Source organism: Numida meleagris, chromosome 6, assembly GCF_002078875.1.
Source record: "Numida meleagris isolate 19003 breed g44 Domestic line chromosome 6, NumMel1.0, whole genome shotgun sequence".
Classification (NCBI taxonomy): Eukaryota; Metazoa; Chordata; class Aves; order Galliformes; family Numididae; genus Numida; species Numida meleagris.
Window position 1 is genome coordinate 15,271,436 of NC_034414.1, and position 25,770 is coordinate 15,297,205.

Here is a 25,770-nt window from a genome sequence, read left to right on the forward strand (position 1 = left end):
GGAAAAAAAAAAAAGTATACTAATTATATTTACAGAATAAGCCAAATCAACTTCCCAGTCTTTGAAGAGACATTCAGGCAAAAGAAGAAATAATTACCTACACAGAACATGACTATATGCAGTCTGGTACACAGTGGTAGATAAGACTTGCCATTAACAGAAATTATTTAAAACTTTCTGAAGTTCTCCTAAAGCAGCTGCTTAGGAGAACAAGAGTGTATTACCTGTTTGATAAAGTACGTTTAAAAAATAAATAAATGAAGAGGGAGGGAGGGAGAAGACTATAGCAGACCTACACCAAAACCTGAAACCACAGATTACCCCAGGATCTAGTCAGACCTAGACGTCTATAGACCTAGGCTGAGAGCACCATGCTCTGGCCAGATCCGAGAGCATCAGATCAAAGCACCTGGAATTCCTAGAGACAAAAGTTTCTTGCCCACCAGCAAACAAGTAGATTTCACAGATCTTCAGAAATAGTCTGTAACTGCTTAACGCTAGCATCAAAACATCTGAAAGGATTAAGCGAGGACTTCCTACTCTGTTTGGTCTCAGTTTACGCATTGCCTTTGTCAAGGGTTCCTTAGGCTATGCTATTTTCCTTCACTCACACTCAGAGGTGACATTAACTTCTCAATAATTGCAAAGCTAAAGGACATGAAGACAACTGGATCATAGTGTGGAGGAATGGAAGTGAAAGAAATCAGGCAGTTTGAGAATTTGAGGACTTGATCCAATAAATACATCTTTGAAATGCTTATCAAATCTCTGAAAACCTAGAAAGTTTTTATTAATATACAAGCAGTCATTTAACTTGCTAAAGAAGTAACACCTTTGATTTCAGTTCTAAATTAAAGAGGGCCGCAGCTGAGTTATGTACACTAAAAAGAACCAGCGTCCATGTTACAGATCTTTAATTCTGCATTAGGATTTCTGAGCAATCAGCTAAGGTTTAGTTAAGTTTACTTATTGAGAGAAGAAACAGCAAAGGAGTTCTGCATAATAAAAAAAGGTTCTATACCTACCAATATATCAGTACTGGCAATAGTACTGAGCCTCAAATACTCAACAGCTCTCTGCTGCAGCTCAACATCAGCATTCTTTAGCTGACTGTCACTGCGCAATACATCTTGAATTGTAGTTTTGATTTCTGGAAACAGGTTCACAAACTTGATGTAGGTAGACAGAAGCAGAGCTCGGGTAGGAACACTACACAGATGAAACTTGGAATGTAGCAAGTTGAACTGGATGAGCGGACTTGAAAGAAGGGAAGAAAAATAATTAGTTCAGATTCTGTTGACATGACAACCACAGTGGCATTATTATCAAGAGCTGAATCATTTCTTGACTGACTTTTAGGAATATTAAATAGATGGATTTTTTTAAAAAAGTACTTCAGTGAAATTAAAAGGTGTTTTACCTTGATCTTGGATCACCTGCTATCAGATTTCCAAATTCTCCCAAGATGTAGCCACCTACTTTTACAAGGTTCTCATGGCATGCTGGCGCTTGAAGGGCCTGTAGGAACACAGTAATAGTCATTGATCTCTATTGTATTTAAAAAATATCTTTGCCATCTCTCATTCCCTTGTTTAGTTTCCTAGCCTACTTTTGTATTAGAGCAGGTAATGGTTACATACTTCCAGACAGATCACCAAGTTATTACTCAGTTTGGATTCCTGCAACCAGAGAACTCAGGGGAAAAAAAAAACCACTGTAAAAGGCTTCTATTTTTACTACCTTTCAGAAATTTTCCAGCTAACATAATTTCCTTATTAATCCATCCAATTATTCTCACCTCAAAAACAGTCTTTGCAGCGTACCCTTGAACATCATCCCTGTTGATAACGATCTGAATGACTCGGTACCATACTTCTTCACTGACGTAGTCACCGGCAATACGAATCAGATTCAGGATTGTGTCCACATACCAGGTATAATCCACTGCATACTTCTCTGCTAGAATTGCAACTTTCAGAACCTGAACACGCAAAAGAATCAAGAAGGTTGACTAGCTTCTACTATAACCTGTATGTCAGGATTTACTTTTACATTCATTCAGTGATATCACATGGTAGCACAGAAGCCTCATTTTCAGATGCGTCCACTAGCCCACTTGCTCCCATGGCAAAGGCAAAAGATGAACACTGACATCTTCTGCCAGAAAACACCAGCTGCCAGGTACATAATACTTTCCTAGCAATGCATCTGAATGTGATGCATCTGAGGCTGTATACTTTTGAATGCTTGCTTTGCTATAAAATCACAAATTAATCTATCACTGAGACAGCTCTGATTAAAAAACTGAAAACTTCTTGAAAAAAAATTTTAAAAAGGATCATTTCACGGCTCAAGGAAATTTAGTGCTCATCTAAACTAAATAATTACCACAAGCATAGATTTTGGCTACCGTTTCAGAAATGCCACGATCTGGCATTACACCTTCTGCAATTTTCTCCCCCCCCCCCAGGAGGAAGGAAATAGATGTCTGATCACCAGCCATCGTTTTGGGGAGTCTTTGGACTGAAACAATGTCCTTACAGCATACATAGGAAGAAGTTCTACCTACTAGTAAGTAGACATCACAGTAGTTTTTTAAGCTACTCATCAGTAGACTTGAGAAGGACGTAACTCTCAGATCTAGAGACTGTATCTGCTCAAACATCAGTAAACAACATCGACGTTTCACTTTCTACATGCAATGCCCTGAAGCTAAGATTAGGTTTTAAAATTCCTTATTTTCAAGTGCTTTTTTCTCCCCTCCTCCAGCAGTTTAACCTAAACGAAGAACATCCTTTGCTACTAGACTAACAGCCTTTCAGTTTGTTTCTAAAACCACAGCTCAAGGATTTCTACCACAAATAACATCCCAATCAATAAGTGCGATACCAAAGTCAGATATGAAAAATTGAGGAACTAAAAATATCTCACAATTTCTTCCCTAATGGAATAATCAGCAGTCTCCAAGTAATTCAGCATTTCAGCCACAATCTGCTGGGCGTTGCTTCGGTCACACATTGCATACAGGAGATCTACAGCTCTTTGCCGTACGCTCACATCTCTTTCAGTCTGCAAAAGGACATACAGCAAAAAGTCAAGACAATTTCACCTTTGTTTGGAAAAGATGCAACTTAACGAAGAGACGAAACATTATAATTCATGGTCAAATTTTCAAAGTTTTTCATAGGCACAGTGAACTTCTGTGAATGAGTTTGTAGTCTTCTGTGTACTAGCTAATTGGTACCACTGGCCACAGATGAACTAACAACTGGCTGAAATTGCCAAATTGTCACCAGGCCAATGAGCAGTTAACGTCTTGCAGTTTTCATGTGGAGCTTGCCTCAAATCAATAGAAGCTCAGCTAAAGCAGACCTGCATTTTGAGGTTAGACGAATATTCTACAGTATGAGCTTGGAAGAAAACAATACATGTAAACACTGAACTGTGAAAGTAAATGTACGTGCAAATTAGTCTTCCTCTTGATGTCTGCTTTCTCACAGAAATATGACCTGAAAATTCATCTTTCTGGTTTCTTAACTTTTGGAAAATTGCACATGCTCCAGTGGAAGCTAATCTACTTCACTGCTCTCCTTCAGCTACCGCAGTGAAGGTAAAATACGTGATACAAGCAAGACGGTAGCAGGACAAAGTCTTCCTCAGTGTTCTCCATTTCGAATTTCAAGTTTCAGCTTCACTACAGATTGAGGAGGATACTGTTACAGGGGCCACAGCTACAAGTATCAGATTCACTAGTGAGCTGAAGAAACAAAGTAAAGCTGACCTCTATTACTGCCAGCACAGCCTGATCGAGGAAAATAACTCCTTTGATTCCTAAGTATTACTAGCCTAACCAGGGATAAGGGGCTTTGGGGGTGACAGGGAGGAAAAGCAGCGAAGAAAGGGACATGAGGGGTGGGAGAAGAGACTGAAAACCGACCGTACACTTAATATTTACCTTTAGTGCATTGATAACAGTTTCTATGTGTGTTTTCACAGCCTCATGTGAGAATTCAGAGCTGGCAAGCGTGCACATGCTTTCCAGTGCTAGGTAACGCAAATTAGTTTCTCGGTGCTGCAAGAACTGACCTAGCTGGTTACAGGCACGGACTAGTAGATTTGGCTCACTGCACAGAACAGGAGAGAAAGTGAAAGGGTTAAAAGCAACAGATTCGAGAACATCAAATACAGAATACTATTTCAGCAGTGCAAATTTCTTAAAGTGCCTCAGAAGGTGTCTACTAGAACGCCCTGCTGGTGAAATGAAAATTCAGATACTGCCAACAAATCATATCTAACGGATTAAAGTGGTGAGCTCAACACAAAACACTCGCTCCTAAAAAAGCAAGAAAAGCCATAATAAACTATTCTGCCAGTGACACAGTTCATTAACTTTCAAACCAATTGCAGGGGTTGTGCTCCAGCCTAGCAAGCAACTTCTTATTCTGCTTCTCCCCATCTAGTAAAAATTTGTTCAGTGTTCATGAGCCATGATTTTTCTTTTAGAAAAGTCATACCGCAATAGAACTGTTTTCCCAGCTCACCTGTCGTGATGTATAATTAAACTGATCGCCTCAAACAGCACAGCATTCTTCGCATTTGAGTGTTGTACTTTCTTTGACTTTGGTGGCTCCTGTGCTTTGTTAAGAATAGTTTCTAGGCATTCTGTGAGACGACCACGTACCGCAGGGTCTTCTGGAGAAGAACAAGCCGTTGGACAACTTCATTTTGCTTAACACCCTAACCTCTACCTAAAGCCTTCCACCTTGCTAAACCCAGGGATTAAACTGAAGTATTCTGACACGTTGAACCGTTCGCCCACTCCCCCTCAACCACAGTGTACAGACATCAAAAATTCCAAGCAATATCTACTGAATGAGAGGAAAAGCCGAACGTAATCGGCACTGTAATATATTTCAAGGCTTTAATATCATTGATAGTGTTAAGTACCTTTAAAATGGCTACTGCGTGTTACATACTGGTTTGACACTTCAAAACTAAACACAACATAGTTCAATAAAACATGTAGCTTAGAGCAATCTGAAAAACTCAGAAGTACAGGCTTCAGTACCCTTGGCTTAAGGCACAGTGCTTGCACTCCGAGTTAATGGCCACACCACAGCGCAGTAGCTCTTTGAATATAATAAACTGCATAAGATATGGCCACTGTTGCGATTTGTGCATTACCTGGAGGTGGATAGCACTGTAAGAGCCTCAGAAGTTTCACAGATAACCAAGGAGCAGGAACAAAATAGTACGTATAGTCCTGAAGATCTGTTGATGCAGAAGTTACAATCTGTAAAATAAGCAGACATTACTTCAGCTACTTAAGTGATTTGCAATCATGATAAGCAGCTAAAGAACACTGTAGGTCACTTTTGACAGAGGCTTACAAAATTATGTCCCCCAAAATGATTAATCAAGTAGCTTAACTACGTGCGAACTGTCATACTACCAAGTACAACATCAGGTTATCTAATACAAGAAATTCAGCTTTACTAATAAAGTATTCCATTGAGTTTCTTCCTGAAAGCATACTTGCTTTTCTTAAAAATGAAGATGATCATCTCATAGCATCAAGATGTTTAACTAGAAGCTTGACTTCCTTGGTTCAGCATTTCATATTATTTAGGCTTTCTATTGGCTGATTCCAGTGTTATGCTTGACTGACCATTGGCAGGTAAACTTAGAATATCAAATAGAAGATGCTATGGCAAACTGAACTAACACCTTCATTACCATTCATACTCCACACCAAAGAACTAATGGCTTTCACAGAAGAGGTTTTTATGCATAGAGTGTGACGAGAATTAGATTAGATTTCAGAGGGAGCACCCCTCTTTGTGCATTTCTTTACCCCCTTTGATTCTAGGGTTAGCACAAGTCTGGCATTAGCCTTGCTTGAGGAAATTCTAACTCTTGCTTCTCCATTACAGAACAGCTATGCACTTCCTTTGCTTTTAAGAATTACACAGAATCTTCAGACTTGAAGAGAAATTAAGTTTCTCTGATTTTGCATCTAAGACCACACATAAACTGAAGCTCAGCACACAGCTGTGCAGTAGTGTCCTCACATGGCTTGCAAGCTTTCAAAGAGACTACAGTAAAACAAAACTGTAACATATGTTTTCCAGCATGAAGATGCTAACTTGGAAACTTGGCATCCATACAGAAATGTCTCTGCTCTTCTCCCTGAAGTCCTTGCCCCTGCTTAATTCCCTACACCCATTTATAGAATATCAAATACTTAAGAATATTAACCCAGTGGCAGCTCAGAAGTATGAAAAGAAAGACAACTCATCTTGTAAGAAGCTTAAATATAGTTAGAAGCATAGGCTGTAATTTTTGAGAGTTCTGTGCAGAAATTTGTAGAACCTTTTATTCAAGTACTCCCTGGTGTTCTAGCAACATAAAAAGACGATTTAAAAAACTCAATTACATCACGGGGATACTTGAGAATACATACTGCTGAGAGATAATGTTTTGCAACATCCATTTACAGTGTAGCAAGGATTATACCAAAAGAAAGTTTGGGAAGTTAAGCTTTCCGTCCAGCTAAGCAAGAAATGTTAAAACACTGCCTGAACTAGCTGTATGAATTAAAATTGAATAACTCTTGGTTTTAATGGTACACTAAATAAATCTGACCTAGAATGCAGAATAAATTAGGCAACTGTAAATTATTATCAGAGTTATCATTGGACTCACTCTGCTTAGTCTCGACACTGCCAAAGAGACCGAAGTTTTGAACTCTTCTGGGTTCTTCTGTGCCAAAGTTGTGATCAGACTTGTAGCAGCAGTAACCACACCCTAGAAAGAAAAACAAAACCACGTGTTCCTTTTAAAAACAATTTAGGCTGCTGCTTGTTAACACTACCTTTCACTGACAGTTATTTTTAATATAAAAGAAAACTGAGTTAATCCCCACGACAAAGACCCATATTAAAAAGCCATTTATTTGGCAAACATCTAGACAAATTATACATCCTTAAAACCGGGTAGGATTTTCAACATGACACTGTTGTGCCTGCGGAGCATTTCATGTTGATTTCATATTAGCTTTGTCTAATGTTTGGATAATACATCTAAAAATATATTCAGAGAGCTGCACTAAAATAAAGCCTGGTTGGAAATTATCTTCTTAAACAAGAGAAGCACGAGTAAAAAAAACCAGGAAGCAAGATGATCCAGAAAAGCATTCTGGCAACTGAATGTGAAGAGAGGGCTTTGTATAATACAAACACTTTATATTACTGAAGACTAAAGTGTTCCCAAAGTGTTCCCAATACAATCAAAGCACAGGTCGAAAGAGACTTTTTTCCTAAAGTAATCAGAAAGAAAAAGGTAGTCTGTTATCTAAAACAACAGGCTTTTCTTTTTGAACCAGCAGGATAAGAATGACAACATGGATAGCACAGGACAGTGAAGTCCAAACACTGTTAAATCAGGCCTTGCATTTTTAGTGCCTGTTTAATCCTAAGAAAATCAGTATTACATCTATACATCTGACTCAGGATCATAAGGCAAACGATTACAGTCAGAGCAAACAAAGAACTTGTGCGTACCATTCCTTTTGCTTGCCAAGAATAATTAAGGCAAGTAACGCTTTAAAAAAATTAATATATACAGCAATTCATAAAAGAACAACTTTTTCTTCCATCTCTTTACCCTTGCCTTAAGAAAACAGCAACCCACTTGGTGAAAAGACTCTAGAGAAGTAAACTCATACATGGAGTAGCCAAAGAAGAATAACTAAGCTGATTTACCAAGTGCTGGTCGTTGAGGAGATGTACCACTCTGGACGTCCAGTCTCCCATGGGGACAAGGTCAGGAGAAGTCCTATACAAACGCAGCAAGCATAAGGCAGCACTCTGCTTCACACTATCCATAGTATCTCTGCAAGACAGAACCGCCGTATTTTAAACCCATAGTAAAGTCACAGCAATACTCACAGGTAACATTACGCTACTCTTTGCACAGGCTCAGCAGTCTCTTTGAGGGAGCATCTTTCCAACACAAGTTTGCCATGCAAGATCCTCCTCAGTAACAGCATTTGTTCTAAAATTCATCCAAGAATTTTAACTAGTCAAGTGCTCCATCACTACACGTGTCTAGTAGCTCCTATAATGATTCCGTTACTTAAGGAGACATCCCATAACTTTTCATCAGAGCTGAACTTTCATCATCAGAACTCCTCAATGAGTCAAGATTTCACTAAACGTCACCAACAGAAGCTTCTTCCAAACGGACTCAGGACAAACAGTTCAGGTCCATTATGCGTGTGAACAAAGCTGGATCTCCTGACAGGTGCTGCATACCAGAGATGAATCATCATCTACTCAACAGCTTCATTACCAAGAGGCAGCATGCAAACTGACTGGCTGTCACCAAACGTGCAACCCACAAGTCCATTCACCTTGCCAACCACAGTGCTGGCAGAGGAACTGACTATTTTGGGAGCAGCATAGTGCATAGTACTATTCTAGTTCAGTGAGCTTCCTTTCACAGAATAGTGAATTGGTGTATTTTTGTTTGGTTTTGAGTACATTGCACGTGTCACAACAGCTAAAAAATAAATACAGAGCACTGAAAGTTTTAAGAGGCAATCTATACTGTGCAATCTCAGTTAAATGTTCAGAGAAGTCCACATCCCCAATAGAAGTTCAGTCTCCTCATTATTTAAGAAGTTACCTATTTTCCATGAGACCATTCCATACATCCTTCAAGCCCTGAAGACTTAGGGGATAAAAAGCTCAGTGTTCAAACTAGTCTCAGCTGAAAGTGCTCTGCTCTGTTTATGACTGATGAACGCATTTTCTCTAGACACACATAACACAGGGAATTTCAAGTCTGAGGAAGGCGGAATTCCAGAATTCTGGGATAGATTTCTCCCAGTTTCATCAATGAGACTAGGCTTATAGGGAGAAGCAGGTGCTGGCTGCTTATTCTTCTCTTTCTGGCCCAAATTTTAGGTCAGCGGAACATTAATATTGTTCAAGTGTGGTAGCATAAAACAAACTCAAGAGTTCAAAAGTGTTTCACATGAATTTTGCCACAAATAGATATCACTTATTGCATCCTTCTTGTCAACAGCTTAGACTTTGCACATTATTTTAAAGTTTCAAAAAATGAAAAAAAAAAAGGAAAAAAAAAAGTCCAGCAATCTCAAGCTTTCTAATAAATTTAGTTAACTACTTTTCAGACATTTAGCAGGCCTGGTCAGAGATTTCTTAGCAATAAGAAGTGAAATTTAGAGTGGCTGTGACTACTTGTTGTTTACAGGAACTCCTGTTCACAAGGCCATCAGAGGAGGCAAGAACACTCACTCTACAGAATATTAGCACATTCCTTATGAAGTCAGAGCTATTAAAAAAAGCTTTTGTAACCAAATTTGTAGTTTAAGCCCCTACTTATTTTCATTTACTTCTTTTCATCAAGAGAGGTAAGGGAAGTAAAACAGACATTTCAGTGTTCATTACCGTGGTTTTATATAGAACAAAAATTTGATCAGTAGACAAAGCTATAAAAATCTACTCAAGATGTTGACAGTCTTAATTTCTCATGTAGTTTCTGTACGCTTATACAAGGAACTCCATCCTTGGGTTTACCAGAACATTTGCAGTTATGGGCGACCTTCACCATTTACACTGCTCAAAGCATGGATTCAGCTGCTCCCATTGAACTGAGTCACCGAAAAGGTTTATCAGTATTGCATTTGAAGGAGGCGTGTCATACCTACCCAGCTACAAGTATTTTTGGAATTTCTCCAGCAAACGCTTCTGCCATCTCCCTGCTACCCACGTTAGCGATACAATGCAGAGCTAGACCCATGAAGGTGGGGTTGCGGCTGGCCAGGTCATTCTTGATGGCATTGTTTATCAAGCGGATCAGCTCGCTGTTAGAGTTCACTAGTACGGAGATGAAGAGATAGCCCTGCGTTTCAGGAAAAAGGAAAAGGAACGTTTATTTTAGCTGGCATGATATGCTATCTGCTAATGCCACAAGGAATACTTTGAGACCCACCGTGTCTCCAGTATCAAATCTGTGGGCAGAAATACAGTTACACACTAGAGTGAAGGCTAGAAAGATGCAGCGCGGATGAATCAGTTTGATGTTTCCATTATTTATCGGGTCTTGGTGAAAGATGGAAGGCTCAAGGTCTGCAGATCAATCTGTTGCAGCATGTAATCAAAAGATCATTCTGTGCGAGTGGGATAATATTTGAACGGGAAGCAAAAGAAGAATTTGGCTTATTGTTTAGGCACCAGTACGTTACATGTACTCGATACATGTGTCCTTACTTAAGAAAATTTAAAGAGATTCTGAAAATTAAAGCTTAATTGCCCATTGCGGTTCGTGTATTAATGGCTAACCACTACATACCACATAAAGCGGAACTCATGCTTGCATTATAGTTTGTTAGCAATGGCTAACGTTTCTCTGAAGTCTCTGTCTCTATCTGAATGCAAGACTCAAGGCAGTGATCAAACAAAAATGGCATTCTTGCACAGAGTACAGGTTTTAGCTGTTACAATTTGTGGAATTTACTGAAGCACTACTGCAATGCTTCTCAAGTCACTTATTAGTACAAGATACAAGATCTTTTGTGAACGAAGGTATTTACATTTTAGAATCACTGCTATATCCATAACTTGAGGGACAGGAAAACCCTTACAGATTATACAGCTGAGGCAGGATATTAGACAGAATGATTCATCTTTTGAAGAAATATTCTTACTCACAATTTGTTTTTCTGTGTATCTGTTGGAACTGAGCAGGTTTACAGCTTCCATGTGACCAAAGTCAATGTCATGCCCCAGGAGAAAGATGAAAAGCAGCTTGCAGACATATTTTTTCTTACTGTAACCATCCAGAGCCTTGTCACCTAGAAAACAGGGAAATGAAAAGCAATTAAGCCTATATTGTTCCTACATCTGCTTTTCCTCCTCCCCTGGGAGAGGGTTCCACTCAAGTATCATTTAAATACTACACTTAATACTACACTTAAATATAGTAACAAGACAAATTGTACCTAGTAATGAAGACTGACATTTGATTTATCGTGTATTACCATATAAAACAGAAAACCTTTGAGCATTCAGTTATTAGTCAGGTGATTGCAGTTTTTGCACCATTAGCCTTGGCATTCACTTAACAATAAATGAAAACTTTCCAGGCTGCTTTTATAATGTCAGAAGTACTGTCTCACGTGCAAGAAATGCAAGTATACGCTAGATGTAAATCACTGAATATTTTTATAGTTTCAGTTGAAATGTAAGTAATTAATTGATTGCAGTAGTCAAATGTCATATTTTAAATTATTATTTGAGCTTTTATTCACTCTACAGTGAATAAAATGCATAAGATTCTCTTCACTCTGACCTAAACAGGACTAAAAATCTTTACATCATTTTGTGCTAAAAACATGAAAGTTATCAGAAGCAGTCATCAACACATCAGAAAAACCAAGTACATCATCATTTGGACTTTAAACAGAAATTAAAAGAGAGTTACAGAACAGTCATAGGACACAGGTAGCTTGTACCTCTTCCTAATGGAATAGAAATGCTGAAACCATGAAAAGACTGAGCGGTCACTGAATCAAAGCATTTACATATTAGATCCAGGTATTTACTGGAATCTGAAATACATCATATATAGGAAAAAAAATCAACTCTGAAGACTTCAGTGTAAATTCCATTTGCCATCACCTATATCTTAAAGTACAGCCATGAAGTAATGCTATCAGCTAGTCTCTGAATTCTCCTGCTGCGTCATTAGGATGTCTTCCGAATACAAGTGTTTGTAAAATGAGAGCACTCACAAGTGCTTCATTTTTAGAAACAAAATACATCCTAAATAGGTTTCACTTTTATTTGATGGTAGGACTAGATGCCCTTAGTCATATTTTCCAACCTTAATGGTTCTATGCAGATTGATGTTGCAGTACTTCTGAATTTTAGAAGCTTGTTAGCAAGGTCTTCTAAAGCATTTTATTCTGTACCCAGTTAGATGAAACAGTACAGAAGCTTACAGCTGATCAGGCAGGCTACTGCTTTTAAAAAAATATTTTCTTTTGGAAAAGTGCTTTTTGCAAAATTCTCTCTCCCTGTCCTAAATCAGGAAGTCAAGGAACATCCACTAAATGATACAAGCTTGAGTGCTGAAGTTTAGTCAGGTTAGCAAAATTTTGATAGATGCTACTGCCTAAAAGGCTACATAAGCTCCTTAGCCTCCGCATTCTGGGCCCAGAATAACTCCTGTCAGATCAATGTGCATTCCTTCATGATGGGCAAGTTCAGTCAGAATAGCACCGCATAACGAGAAGCTGAAAAAAGATATACCCAAGTCGTTGCCCTTACCAAAAAAGCTCCATGCTGCACTCTTAAAACAAAAATAACAAAAATCACTTGAGATTTATGTAACGAGCAGCCAAACACATAATTAAAAACCGACTCAAAAGTCTTAATAGTATAGAAGTTCCCCCTTCCTTCTCATCTGCTGGTGCAGAACCAGGTTAGACTTCCCATGGCAAGAATCTCTAGTCCCCATAGATTTCACCTTTACCAAAACACCTCTATAAACGAACCTCACAGTTTGTGAAGGAATGAATGCTAACATCCGTGTTTGAAGCCACGCAGTGTTACTGAATCAAGAAAAACCATGCTGCCACATTGAAGGAGACAAGAAGTCAAGGTTACGCGTACAGACTGCAACTGTGTCCATGTTTTGGGGGGCTGCTTTCTGTTTTGACTCTCTAGGCTTCATGCTGGTATTTTTCTACTTAAAAGAAACTCCCAGCTTTCATGTATTTAGTTGTATTTTAAAAGAGAAACCAAATTTAAGCACATAACTGCAGCTGTAAGACAGCCAGTGATGTCATTTAAATTGTCATCTATAGACACCATTCAGTCTTACAGGATTTGGGTGGTTTGCTTTTTTTTTTTTTTTTTTTTTAAACCAGCAGTAGATCTTTTGTTATGAACAAAATGCAGCTTTACCTTGAAACTAATTTTATGCTAATCAGAGAAAAGCTGCCAACCAGTGACAAGCCAACGGTTCCCAGGCAAATGATTAGAAGAACAGGTGATGTTGGATCCAACTGTCAGATACTATTACAATTCAAAGGAGGAGATACTAAATACCCTGAACTCATATTAGTCTGTGTTCCTCTAGTGGCTGAGATCTACGTAACTGAGGACTTGCTAGGGCATTTAAAAGCATCAATATCATGATTACTTCTCTCAGAGATCTAGATACAACGGAAGGTGTCAGAAGGTAGCTTCACAGCTACTTTACCATAAGTGAAAGAAACCTGAGTCTGCAAGACTGCTCAACCGTTAGTGTAGGAATACAAAGAAGTCCCAGGTAGAAACCTCGTTCTTCTCATCTTCCCAAATGAGCGCTGTTGACTTTGCGAGATCAAAAAGGGAGTACAGAACAATGCGACCCAACTGCTTGACGAAAAGCACAAGCAGATGAAAGTACGCGTACTCAGACTTGCAATGGCTTTCACAACAAAATATTTGTCATGACTTGGCCATTCCTTTTCTGGTTCAGGATCCAGGTATTTTAAGTGTTATGTTCTTCCAAGATACCAATATTCTCAGAGCTCAGATTAGCAATGACCTTGCATCTTAGGGTAACTGAAGCATCTTCGATGGAAACTATCCCACGCAATCAAGCCTCAAAACACCACCATCCTACTACCAAGAAAAAAGCAGCTTCTTTCTAATGAGAAACACCATTGTAACAGTTCCTGAAACACTTCTCCTTAAGAAAAAAAAATATTTATTGTCTGTTTTCAGCAGCTTCTGTCACACAGCACAGGCAAAGTGAAGATTCTGATTAACAGGAAACCTCAAAATTAAGCCATGCACTGGGCACTAAATCTCCTCTTTAAAGCTTTTAGTCCCCAACAAAAATACCATGTCATTTCCACCCTTTTTTTTTTTTACCCTCCCCAATGGTATTTTAAATACCATTTGATTAGCTGTGCATTTAAAAAAAAAGCACCGCAAAGGTCTCACTGCACTTATCTAAATTTAACAGTGTTTTGAAGAAAACTTTGCTTCAGATTCTTATTGAAATGCTAACTATTCAATTCTATCCCAGACAAGTAGCCGTTTACTGAGTTAAAAGGCTCTATTTTAAACACTACTAACAAATCTCGCTGCTTAAGTACAGGCTAAAATAGTACAGCCCCTCCCAGATCCAAGCAAACATCCTAAAAACAAAAGCAGAAGGAAGTTTTGCATGTTCTGTTATCTTTATTGCAGTGCACAATCGTTTCTTTCAACTCAGCCCATTTTTAAATGCTTCCACGTACATTTGTAAGTACTGCAAATCAAGTCAGCAGAAACAGGAAGGATCCAGAACACGTCAGCAGGTTTTGAGCACAGTGGGGCATTTCAAAGACTACTTGCTTTCCCTGAACAGTTTAGTTTGCTAGATCTCCTTCAGGCAGCCTTCCAAAATGGCAGAAAGAAGGCAGAAATGCATTACAAGACCTTTTGGTTCCGAGGCAGCACCCTCTGTCCACGATTTGGACCGTCAGTCAAAACACAGCATCTGTTTTTCAATTTTACTCACTCTGCCACGCAGCTACAGAGCCTGCCACCAGCCAGAGGGGCCTGCAAAGCAGCTCGGCCCTGTAGGACGTTCACTGGAGGACAGGGCAGGAAAGCTCTTTCAAGTCCCACGAGCATCCTCACAGTTGATCGCTATCTCCAAGTCTAGAAACGTTCTAGCTTTCAGAACTTCGATAGTGGCTTATATAAAACACAGTGGATAACATCCTTAAGTATTCCCCTGCTTTTAATGTGCTTTCTCTCTACATTACTTCAGCTGTGTAACTTTACACAGCGACCTGTTTGTGCATATGATGTGCTCATAGCCTAATGCCCACAAACCAAAGCTTCTTATGAATGTACCTAAACTTTAAGTTAAGACAAGATTTGTCTTGCTGTGAGTGTGATGCAGCCCAAACCCTCTCAACAAAAGACTGAACATTTGTGACTGACAACCCATAAAATCCACGAGAGAGTAGTATTTAGCTACCGTACAACCACAAAAACAGTATTACTAGAGCACCCTTACAATTCAGTTGATATTTGAAGCCTGGTTTTGCTTCTAACAATTCACTTTGTCAGTGAAGACGCTTACTTTACTGTCAGATTGTCTTCTGCTTGTCTAATTGATGCATGAAAGCAGTGTGACAAACACTAGACCCAACTGAAAATAATGGAAGATCTCTGACACACGATGGAAAGCTGTGTAACAGTGGATGGGCTGCTTAAAACAGGAATTTAGAGGCTTCTCTTGATCTTCTTACTGTGAGCTTGGGAAAACAACTGACTTGAACTTAAAAAAAAAAAAAATAACATCTATCTATCTATCTATATAAATAAATATCTATTCAAACTGACATGGGTGTTCTTCTGCAGAAACCAAAACTAAGATACACCGGCTTATCTAAATCTAACAGCTACTCTTCTAACGCAAAACTCATTAAGCAACCAGAAAAAAAGCCTAAGCTCTAATGTCAGATCTGAATCAAGCCACAACTCCTTCATCTGCAGAAACACGGTACAGATAGGTGGGCAGTTTTGCTATTACACAAATTTTCTTTGAGAGATCAAAATTAAGCAACAAATCAATAAGCCAGTTGTTTTTCACTGAAAAAAAGCAGATCTCCTTTACAATTTAATACTCTGATAGTCAGGCTTCCAGTTTGGCTCAAGCCTGGGAACAAAATCAGCTTGTAATCTGAATACAAAACCAACGGAATATTTTTTCTCTGCTTCACACAACTCCTACAAGTTCTGCTTTATTACACTGGTGTCGTTTCTTGATACCGCACAAGTCTTATCTCAGTCACTGCAGAAGTGTTTGAAGCAACTGTCAAGGACACGCTGACCTTAGCAACTCAGTTTTCTCATGCTGAAACAAGAGACAAAGCCACTTGAAGTACTGAGATTCTGGATTCCTTTAGAGCCGGTAGCACGGAAGCCAGACCCAAGCCCAGCAGCACGACATCCGCTGCATCGATTCAAGAAAAGCACAGCTTTTCCAGACATATGCAACCGTATCCAAGTCCGTTAAGCACAAGGGTATTTTAAATAGCAGCTTAACCCAAACAAAGCGGGCAACAGACTTACTAGCTTCTTCTTTGACAGACAAGGAGTATTAATACTTACATTCTCACAATATCTTGCTAGCTACATGAGGTGGGGGGCTAGACACTGCAACAGAACATGTATTGTATAGGAGTCTAGAGGAAGGGAATGCTAGCAGCCTCTTATGGTGGGCTCAAGCAAGGGCATGCTTGCGACAACTGCCAGCCTTGCTTCTTACAGCCAGATCTTTCACTGGTCACAGGGACACAGCCAGCCTAACGCCTGCATCGTCAGCCAGGTAATTCTCACAGGGCCCCCATGTACACCATCATTATTTAGCAAGGGATCCCATCTTAAGGGACTCCACCACACATTTGCCTTATTTAACAAACATTAAAAAAAAAAAATAAAGGTCAGTGCTATATAAAAAGGAATTGGGTTAAACTGAATGATCTCGATGGAACTGAGGGAAAAAAAACATTATGAAGATGTTTGTTTTTATGTTGACATCTGCAAAGGAAAACTACGTTGCACAAAGCCCACACAGAATTTCTGCAGCAGAAAGATACACAGCTATCACCTCCTCACCTCAAGGCTGCAAGCAGTTACAAGCTGTCCAAACTCAGACCCACCCAAATTTTGACATTTATGTCTCATTTTCCTTCAGAGAATGTCAAGTTACCACCTTCATTTGAACGACATCTAAAGTCCACAGTGTAATGTATACGTGAAGATCATTTAATGGGAAGGCTAACTCATATTTCATTCAAGTTACTCCCTTGAATGCATCCTGATATTTATTCAGAACCATTTAAACTATGCTTAAAGGATGTTACGCATCATGTACACTGACTGAAGTTTTTACACCGCTTTACTGACAATACCTCAACTCTTTGATCATCACCTGATTCATGGTTCTACACGGCTGGAAGTTTCTAAGATCACTTCTCCCCTGTGCCACGTTAACGACAGAGAAGAACATACGATTAGAGCTTTTCAAGTCAGGTATAAAGTTAAGGAGTTGTGCTAGCAAGCAGAAAGTGAGATACTAACTGCTGCCTGAAGAGATTACTTAATAGGACTCAGCCACAGTCAAACAGTAAGAACTGGATAACATCCCTGCAACCCAGTACTTAAACAGCTATTATAAACTTTTCTGTAATTCCTTATTGCATTTATGACAGCACGTTTAGCTGTGAGGTTAACAGAACCTCATGTTTCACAAAGACAGGAACAGCAAAGAGTAAATATAATCCAATAGCAGAAAAGAGATGGAGCCTCAATAATTGATTTGGCAGTTTTTTTTTTTTTTTTTTTTTTAAATATGTTTTGATGGTTTTGGACTCATTGCAAGAGTGATGATCAGTGGCACAAAGTCTAATTGGAGGCCAGGAACTAGCAGTGACTAGCTTCACTCTCCTTTAACATCTTCTTTAGTGGTCTGAGTGATGGGGCAAAATGCTCCCTCAGCAAATTTGCAGAGGGTACAAAGCTGGAAGGAGTGGCACCAAAAGGGTTGTGATACCATCCAGAGGGAGCTTGAAAGGCTGGAGAATTGGGCTGATGGGAACTTCGTCTTTCTTTTCCCAGAACTCATTAACCAGATGACTTCTCCTGTTCTACGTGCCACAAAGCAGGCACCACAGAATCACAGAATCTCCTGAATTAGAAGGGACACATGAGGATCATTGAGCCCAGCTCCCGGCTCCACACAGGACCACCCAAAATCCAAACCCTAGGTCTGAAGAGCGTTGTCCAAATGCTCCTTCAACTCTGGCAGCTTGGGGCCATGACCAGTGCCCCAGGGGGCCTGCTCCAAGCTCAACCGCCCTCTCAGTAAAGAACCTTTTCCTACCATCCAACCTGACCCTCCCCTGATGCATCTGCATGCCATTCCCTCAGGCCCTGTTGCTGTCACCAGGGAGCAGAGCTCAGTGCTGATCCTCTGCTCCCCTTGTGAGGAGCAGTAGGCTGACATTGAATTTGGGAGCTAACTTGGAACAAGCCATAAAACGGGCATTGAAAAAGGCAGGAGGCCTCATTAAGACACCTCTAAAAACCTGAGTGTTAACAGCAGGGAGAGTAAAAGTTAATCAGAAAGCAAGACACTCAAGGAAAGTTAAGAAATTCTTCTACATTAGAAGCCTTCGCATGTCTCTGTTGATAAAATTTTTCTTTTAGAAGCATCAGTGTATTTTATCCAGTTAGGTAATCTTCATCATAGGATAATGGAGGTACTTTAGTGACTTTTCCAGGGAAAACAAAAAAAGGAAGTTCACATTTAGTCACCTCCCTATGCTGTCAAATTATTTTTCACTTCCCTCTCACAGCAAAGCTCCCATCTGACACTGATGGTGGTCTGATTTTTGGCATAAGTAAGAGGCTTTGCACTGTCTGTTCTAGAGCTTAGTTTTCCATTATCCAACCCAAGAATAAAACTTGTGTCCACTCTGCAGTGACTCCATCAGACACTGCCTTCATTCACCCTGAGCAGCAAGCACATTTGGTTGTTAGTTCCGACTGTATGATCAATAAGCATGACCTTATTACCTAGTAAAAGTAAGCATAAAATTGTAGCATTTAACAAAGTTTCCTCTCCAAGCAAGATCTATACTAGATACAGTTAGCATGCCTTGCACATGAAGTGGCTCAATGTAGAGAAAAACAGTTCAAGAAGTTAGTGTACATGTTCAGTAAGTCAATCACAGAAATGTATTTTTATCTTTCCACTAATTTCACTTTGCCATACACCCTTAAGAGACACACCACTTAAAAGAATATCAACAGATCCCTATGTAGTTCTGAAAAGTTATTTCAGACTTTGCTAATGCAATTAGTATTCCAAATAGAAATGCTAGGCGAGGTCAAGATAGACAACGAAGGTAAAAAGGTTTAATCCAAAGCCAGCAGGTTCTGAAGCTATACATACGACCCCAAAGTGGCAAGGCCTCATCTAGGTCCACGCACCCGTACCTCTTTAAACAGAATGTTTACCGTAGCCATTTCTGCTGAAATTTCATTCATTAGAATTTCAACTATCGTTCAGAATCTTTAAAATTTGAAGCCACGTACAAACTTAACTACTCAAATACAGTTACAGCATTGGTTAAGAAGTGACCTGCTGCCTCTTAGAACAGGATGAGGATGGAATGAATCACTGCATACACTTGGTTCCATACGAATAACCTTTGATGCTGTTATTTATGGGAGTGGTCAATATGGCCTCATCAACTACACATTCTTATCTAAACTTTTCTAGAAGAGAGTTTAATACATTACTTTCCTAAGCAGATGGGGGTGGGAGGGATGCTTCAATATGTTCTGCTTCACTGAAAATAATTACACCCACCCATGTTTTTTTTTCAAACTAACTCACGGTCTTCTGCAAGAAAACAGGCTGAGCACTCACATGGCTGGGTGGCAAAGCATTACAAAGTCTGTGAACAGTAGCTCATTTTCTTCTGTTATGGCTGAGTCACACGACAGTCAGGAAGTTCTGTACTTAAGAGAACACTTTCAGCAGTTATTTTAACGGCCCACTCTAGAATTTTGCTTATGTCTGCAACTGACACACAAAAAAATCCAAACATAGAAAAGAAAAAAAAAAACTCACAAAAACGTAACGAGGAAAGTGAACAGTATAGTTCAGAATGGTCAGTTCACTTACCTTTAAATTTTGACCGGATGTTTGCCAGTTCTTTATTTATTCTCTTTATCTCCGCTTCTTTACTTTTGCCTGAAATGAAAAGAGCAGACATCAGGATACAATATTTCAAACAGCCGTGCCAACCTCAGGTTTCTTTCCACCCAATCACTTTGCATGAACATACAAACATCAGGAGGAATTATTACTTTCCCTTCCCAAAGCAGCATTAGGACTGGATGAAGGCAAGCATCATAGAAGGAACTGAAGCATCGCTTTATACGAGAATCCAAGAAGCTAACAACACATCCAGGTTTCAAAACATTTTACTTGCAGACTTCAGACAGTATGAAAGTCTCATGTAGTTAATCTGAGATGCCTTTATTACCGACTTCCATAAATACCTCAGTTCCTGTATTCTTAGAGTAAAACGAGGAGGAAAAGGAAAAAAGAATAACTTGATTACTAGGTTGGCAGTGCTCTTAGGAAAGAATCTTCCTAAGCACAGTCATCTAAACAAGCAACTTGTGGCACTCCTCAGCTTGAGGAGCAGCCAATTTGCTGTTTCTCCATTGAACAGTCATTCAAACAGCTTTAAAAAGAATATCTTCATAATCTTAATGGGCATTAAAAAGTAGTAAAAGTAGTGTGAGTACTCCAAAGACTGAAAGACCTCAGACAGAAGGGATATATGCTTATATTTGCTAGACTTCTAATACATACCATGGAAGTCACTTGAGAAAACAGTATTTCCAATTCATATTTTCTTAAATGACTAACCCCTCAACATTCTCAACAATTTATATTTTGTATCAACTTCTGATTCTAAGAATATGTATTAGGTTTTCAGGTGCTAATCCTATTAAGATACGCAAAGAAATAAGCTGCAGTTGCAGTTTTAACAGTACAATCTTATTCAAGTAATACTAGCACTGTCCAAACCAAAGATGCTTATTGCTTGCTAGCATTCTGGTTTTTGGTGACTGAGATTCTACAACAGCCTAAGTCAGTTATCTCCCGTCTGAGCGAGCATGGCGGAATAAATTATCCAGCTGGGGCATCGTATTCTATTGGCTGAAGTTTGGTAGAAGGAAATGAGTCCCATTCCAGGAATGCAGAACTACTCATCTAGTTGAGATACAAACGCAGAGCTGCGTGCAATCAGACTTTTCAGCAGTTCCCAAAACATCTCAAGTGGCAGCGGGAAAAGGCAGCTTCCTTTACCATCTGTCACAGGTACTTAGCCTCAAGGCTGTGAACAAAAGTTTCCTGTCTCCGTATGAAAGTGATCCAACCTTATCTGTGGTGGAGATCAGATGCCCCACTTTCACACATCCCTTTCCCCCACACCACTCTGGTCAGTGCAGAGAAGGAATGTGACAAGGCTTGACGAGGGGGACCGGCACACTACGATATCTCCAGTCTCATCCCTTTCTTCCACATAAGCATAACTCAGGGCATTTAAACATTGTACTACATTTGCATGTCCAGACCTCCTGCGCTACCCAATAACTGTTTCTCACTCCTTTTCTATTCCCAAGATGATGTGGCAGCAGGTCAGATGAACATTGATCAAGTAACTCAAGGAAACAAGTGACTCAGGACAGGTTAATAATAGCAAACAGGGAATGCCAGACCAAATATAAATTATTCCAGTTTGTTAGCTCTTGATTTAGCCTAAAAACAACAACAACAACCCCACAACCAGTAAAATTACACGCTTCTAAACAAAAAACAACTTTTGCATAGCATGCAGAAAACTGGTTTATACTAATATGCTACAGTAACGGCCGCAAGACTACAGACATAGAAAGATCAGCACACCATACAAACAGAAACAAGCTGGGCCCCAAATCAAAGCAACTAAATTACTTTGCCTTGTCATTTTAACAAAAATGCTTACAGATTGGCTTAAAATGAACATTTTCATTCTATGACATTGTTTTATAGACTCGAGTCACTGAAGTGTCAGAAGCCTTGGCAGGCACTCCACACAACAAAAAGAAAACCATCTTCCCCCACACCCAGCCCTGAAAAACTACTTACTTGTACATACTCGTCCATCTATTGTTGTTAACATGTTAAAGCTTTTCAAGGCTCAAGCATTCACAATACCTGTTCTGCATCATAAACTGTTTTCGCTATCTAAACGCATCTTGTTTTTCAGATAAAGCTGGAGATACGCCCTGATTTTAATTTGGCCTAGAAACTCAAATTCATTTCTGGACTGACAAGGCTAGAGATTACATTTCACTTCCTTCACTTCCCTCGCTTCCTGGAACGCATCTGCTTGGATCACAGAGGGTAACCAGTTTTTACTATTTCATGCAGCACAGAGTCTTCTTCGAATTCAACTTAGGCAACCTGTAACAAGCAGGTTTTAAAGCAGCAGCACTATTCTCTGTATAAACAGACAACAACCGATAGAATCTAAAGCCTGAAGTGTCTTCTACTTCAGATTTTCAATTTGTCATAATTGGAGAAGATTATTTGTCCTGTTCAGGAGCAGGAGGTATTCCGGTGTTCTCATCTAAGATACTCTCTGGCATTAGGAATTCAGTACTAGATAGAAGTCAGTCTTTTTAACATACGCCAAAAGGATGCAAGCGTCAATGTAAATCTAAAAAGTTAAAAACTTCCCAAGCTTCCTAAGCTACCTTCAATCAGTATTCTTTTTCAGACCTGAAAACACTTTTGTTACTTTCAGCAATTCATCTGCACCGGTATAGCAAAAATCAGAGGATAAAGTTTTAATTTCTAGAGCTACTGATTTATTTTCCCCTCTGCCAAGAGAAGGGGCATATCATTTTATAAGGTGTTACCAGTACACTGTGTACTTTGTCTAGATAAACTAGTCAGAGAACGCTACTTCAGTCTGGGACATCACTAGCTTGAGTAGAATATTTAATTAAGCTTGGAAGCTAGGTCCTTGCTCCGTATTTTTAGGCTATGTCTGCAAGTGAGGCGCATTGAAACATTTACTCTCAAGTATCAGCAACTATTTCTCTAACCTCAGGAAGCGTGGCAATAATCACTGAAGTTTAAAATGGAAAGGGAGGGAAGAAGCATGACAAGTATGTAAGTCTCATTCAGCTTTTCTTAATCCAAAATGAAATTAAAGCTTTTCCTTTTTGAAGCACGAAGACTTCTCTATCCATTATACTCACGCATTATTGGTTACGGCTATAAATCGGGTTCTTTATGTCCTAAGAAAGTAACAGAGCATTAGGGGAAGCTAGACTAAAATACTTCAGGAATCTGTGAAGTCAGCATCCTTTGATAGAAATGGATTGCAGCCTCAGCAAAAGAATAAACAAAATCCTACCCCCTGTGCACACAGCTGGAACAGTGAGTTGCCCGGAAGACCCATCAGAAACAGCAAATTCAAGTCTGAATTTTTAGTTTCTCTAAAAGTCATAAATCCGCATAGTACGTGAACATAAAACCAGCCTGTTTTTAGTAATTCCTGCAGGCTGTTCTATTTTGAATGCACTACATAATCTCACCGAGGGCTTGACAAAACACGGCTCCCATAGCAACCAGCTGGTGATAAAAACTTAACTCCACATACTGGAAACCAAAGTTGGATGATTAAGTCCTAAGTCGTCTCCTTATTACACAGATTTCATCCACAAAGCATCTGGAAATAATAAAGAAATTACTTAACATCTTAGGAGTTTCATTTAACAGGGTGCTGCAGGCTTGTCTAGAACGAGCCATTATGGAGCGCGGCAAGGAGACGCAGGAACTGCCTTCTCTTTTAAAGCTGCCACTTGAACAGCTATCCCAAACGTCACCTTCAGAGTTACTGACATCAACAATGCTGTTAGATGAACAACAAGATGAAAAGATCTGCTTTTGTCCCTCAACATTTGTTTTGCGTTATTCAAGTGCAACTAAAACGGCCTACATTTTTAAGCCAATGAATGAATTTCACTATCGGCCATTCCCGAGTCGAGGAAAAGATCTCTCAGCACCAGCATGTAGTTAAAATTAAGCTGAAATATCTTTAAAGACACAAAATTTCCTGAAGCCCCCAACAGTTACACTGCACAGTAATCTTATCCAAACTTAACTTAATGTTCAAGTGAAAAGATGACAAAGCACAATAAAACCTCAGTGACAGATAGTTTTTGTTTGTTACACGTACCAGGAAAAGAAAAACAAATTAGAAGAATAAGCATCAATTTTAGATAGATCTTCCTTCCCATTAAAAAGGAAGCCAGATCTTCCTTTCCACTGCAAAAGAAAACGTTTAACCAAGTTGTCCTCATTACTCAGCAACACTCACGGAAGAATTTCTAGATATTTGATTTTGTCATCTCTAGAAATACTTAAGCATCCTCAAGAATGATCAAAAGTGAAGATAAGCCCACTGCTGATGACAGCTGAAAGAGAAACTATGCTGTAGAACTCCAGCCTTACATTTTGTTTCAGAGGCAATCATTCCATCGGTCTCATTTCCAGTCTGTTAAGCAGTTAAGAAACTATCAGAGCTGTACTCCAACACAACATGCTGCAGCCAAGCTATTCAGTTTAGAGGGACTTCATAAAGGTCACGTAATTTATATAAACTGATGGGTAGATGGGTAGGACAAGATTATATCAAAGCCACATCCTTCTCACTTTCATTCTTCCTGACATTCTCCAGCTCAGTATGCCTACGATTAAATATCCATAGCAAGTGATTAAAAGAGGTGACTTCAAGCCAGTAAGTTTTGGCCAGCTGTTTTGTAGAAGACACATACTTACAGCCACAGTGTATGACTGCTGTCAGTCTTCTCCAAGATGAGTACCTAAGTAGATATCTAGCCACAAGATGGTCCAAGGCACTCAGCAAGCAGTTACTTACATCTGGCAGACTGCCATGCTTCAGACTCCACTGTACTGCACACTGCTTCCATTAGGCAAGGTAAATTTAGTCTGTGCTCTCCTCTTATCTTTAATTACTATCTTGTTTGACAAAGGTAGACTACTGAACATCAAAAGTCATCCAGCTCTTTGGGGAATAAGTTACTACCCTTAACCTGTTGCTAATCCAGGCAATAGTCAAAGCTCCAGTACTGCACGAGTAACATCAATGTGTCTAAGCTTGGTATTTTGCATTAAAATCTACGGAAAAATGAGACAACAGAAAAGTTACAGGAAAGGGATTCTTGTGTCCATTCACCTGAACATTCTAGACACACTACAATACGAATTCGGCAGGACTGCAAGACTAAGCAAGTACTTCAAGGCTGGAATTAGAGGGCTACTTGTGGCTCATTTAAATGGTGATCTGCTCCAGCAGGATTAACTTGCTGCTGCATTAACTATAAAATGCCTAAGTCAAGTCTGATGCACAAAATGCATCCCTCCCAATTAGACAGAACTGTAATGAGCTCTTAGCTTTTGTATAAACAAACACAGAGAGGTTATATTTCTGATATTTGTATATCAGAATATACAATATATTTGTGATCAAGTCCACACGTTTATTTCCCAAAGGAGAAGAGAAGCACTTGTTCTATACAAGTCTACGCAAACGTGGAACTGAGTAGATTTCTGCAGGCAAGATTTTTTTTAAAAGACAGGTGTATTGACAACATTTACAGCAAAAGATTTGCTTCAAAAAAGTTGAAATATTTCCAGAACTCACCTGGCTCTGAGTTGTTTATGGCCAGCAGCCAGCATAATCAAGCTCACCCACTAATTCATTTATTTTGAATTAGTGCACAGGTTAGAACTGTTACATTGTGTTACCTTGTAGCCTTAAGTGCCCTGTGGCCACCTGACTATCCTGTGATTATAGATGTGCCATTATTAGCGTGAAGAGCTACAAAGCATGCTGGGTAGGAGACTCTATTAGCATAAGAAAGAGCCTGCCAGTATTCAGTCCTGCTTCTCAAAGGCAAGGAGTAACGCCGGTTTCTATTTGTGGCACTGCCATTTGTCCAACAGCACACGTCTCTGTTCACATTACATTACTGAACAGGACTTGAACGCACAACGAGTCTCATTTTCTGTTTGGGA

General features: G+C 39.4%; 1 protein-coding gene across 4 annotated transcripts in view; it reads right to left on the minus strand.

Moving 5' to 3' along the window:
• The window catches only part of AP2A2 (adaptor related protein complex 2 alpha 2 subunit), a 45,014-nt gene that overhangs the window by 12,272 nt on the left and 6,972 nt on the right, over positions 1 to 25,770 (minus strand). For 3 of the 4 annotated variants that reach the window (XM_021402258.1, XM_021402255.1, XM_021402257.1), the window contains 12 exons: positions 19,783 to 19,851; positions 10,740 to 10,882; positions 9,737 to 9,930; positions 7,764 to 7,893; positions 6,706 to 6,807; positions 5,185 to 5,293; positions 4,542 to 4,692; positions 3,956 to 4,124; positions 2,932 to 3,069; positions 1,799 to 1,981; positions 1,421 to 1,518; positions 1,026 to 1,257 (listed from right to left, as the gene is read on the minus strand). In XM_021402258.1, coding sequence (XP_021257933.1) covers positions 1,026 to 1,257; positions 1,421 to 1,518; positions 1,799 to 1,981; positions 2,932 to 3,069; positions 3,956 to 4,124; positions 4,542 to 4,692; positions 5,185 to 5,293; positions 6,706 to 6,807; positions 7,764 to 7,893; positions 9,737 to 9,930; positions 10,740 to 10,882; positions 19,783 to 19,851 — 1,718 coding nt within the window. The remainder of the gene's footprint in view (positions 1 to 1,025; positions 1,258 to 1,420; positions 1,519 to 1,798; positions 1,982 to 2,931; positions 3,070 to 3,955; positions 4,125 to 4,541; positions 4,693 to 5,184; positions 5,294 to 6,705; positions 6,808 to 7,763; positions 7,894 to 9,736; positions 9,931 to 10,739; positions 10,883 to 19,782; positions 19,852 to 25,770) is intronic. The other variant, XM_021402256.1, reaches the window with a different exon arrangement.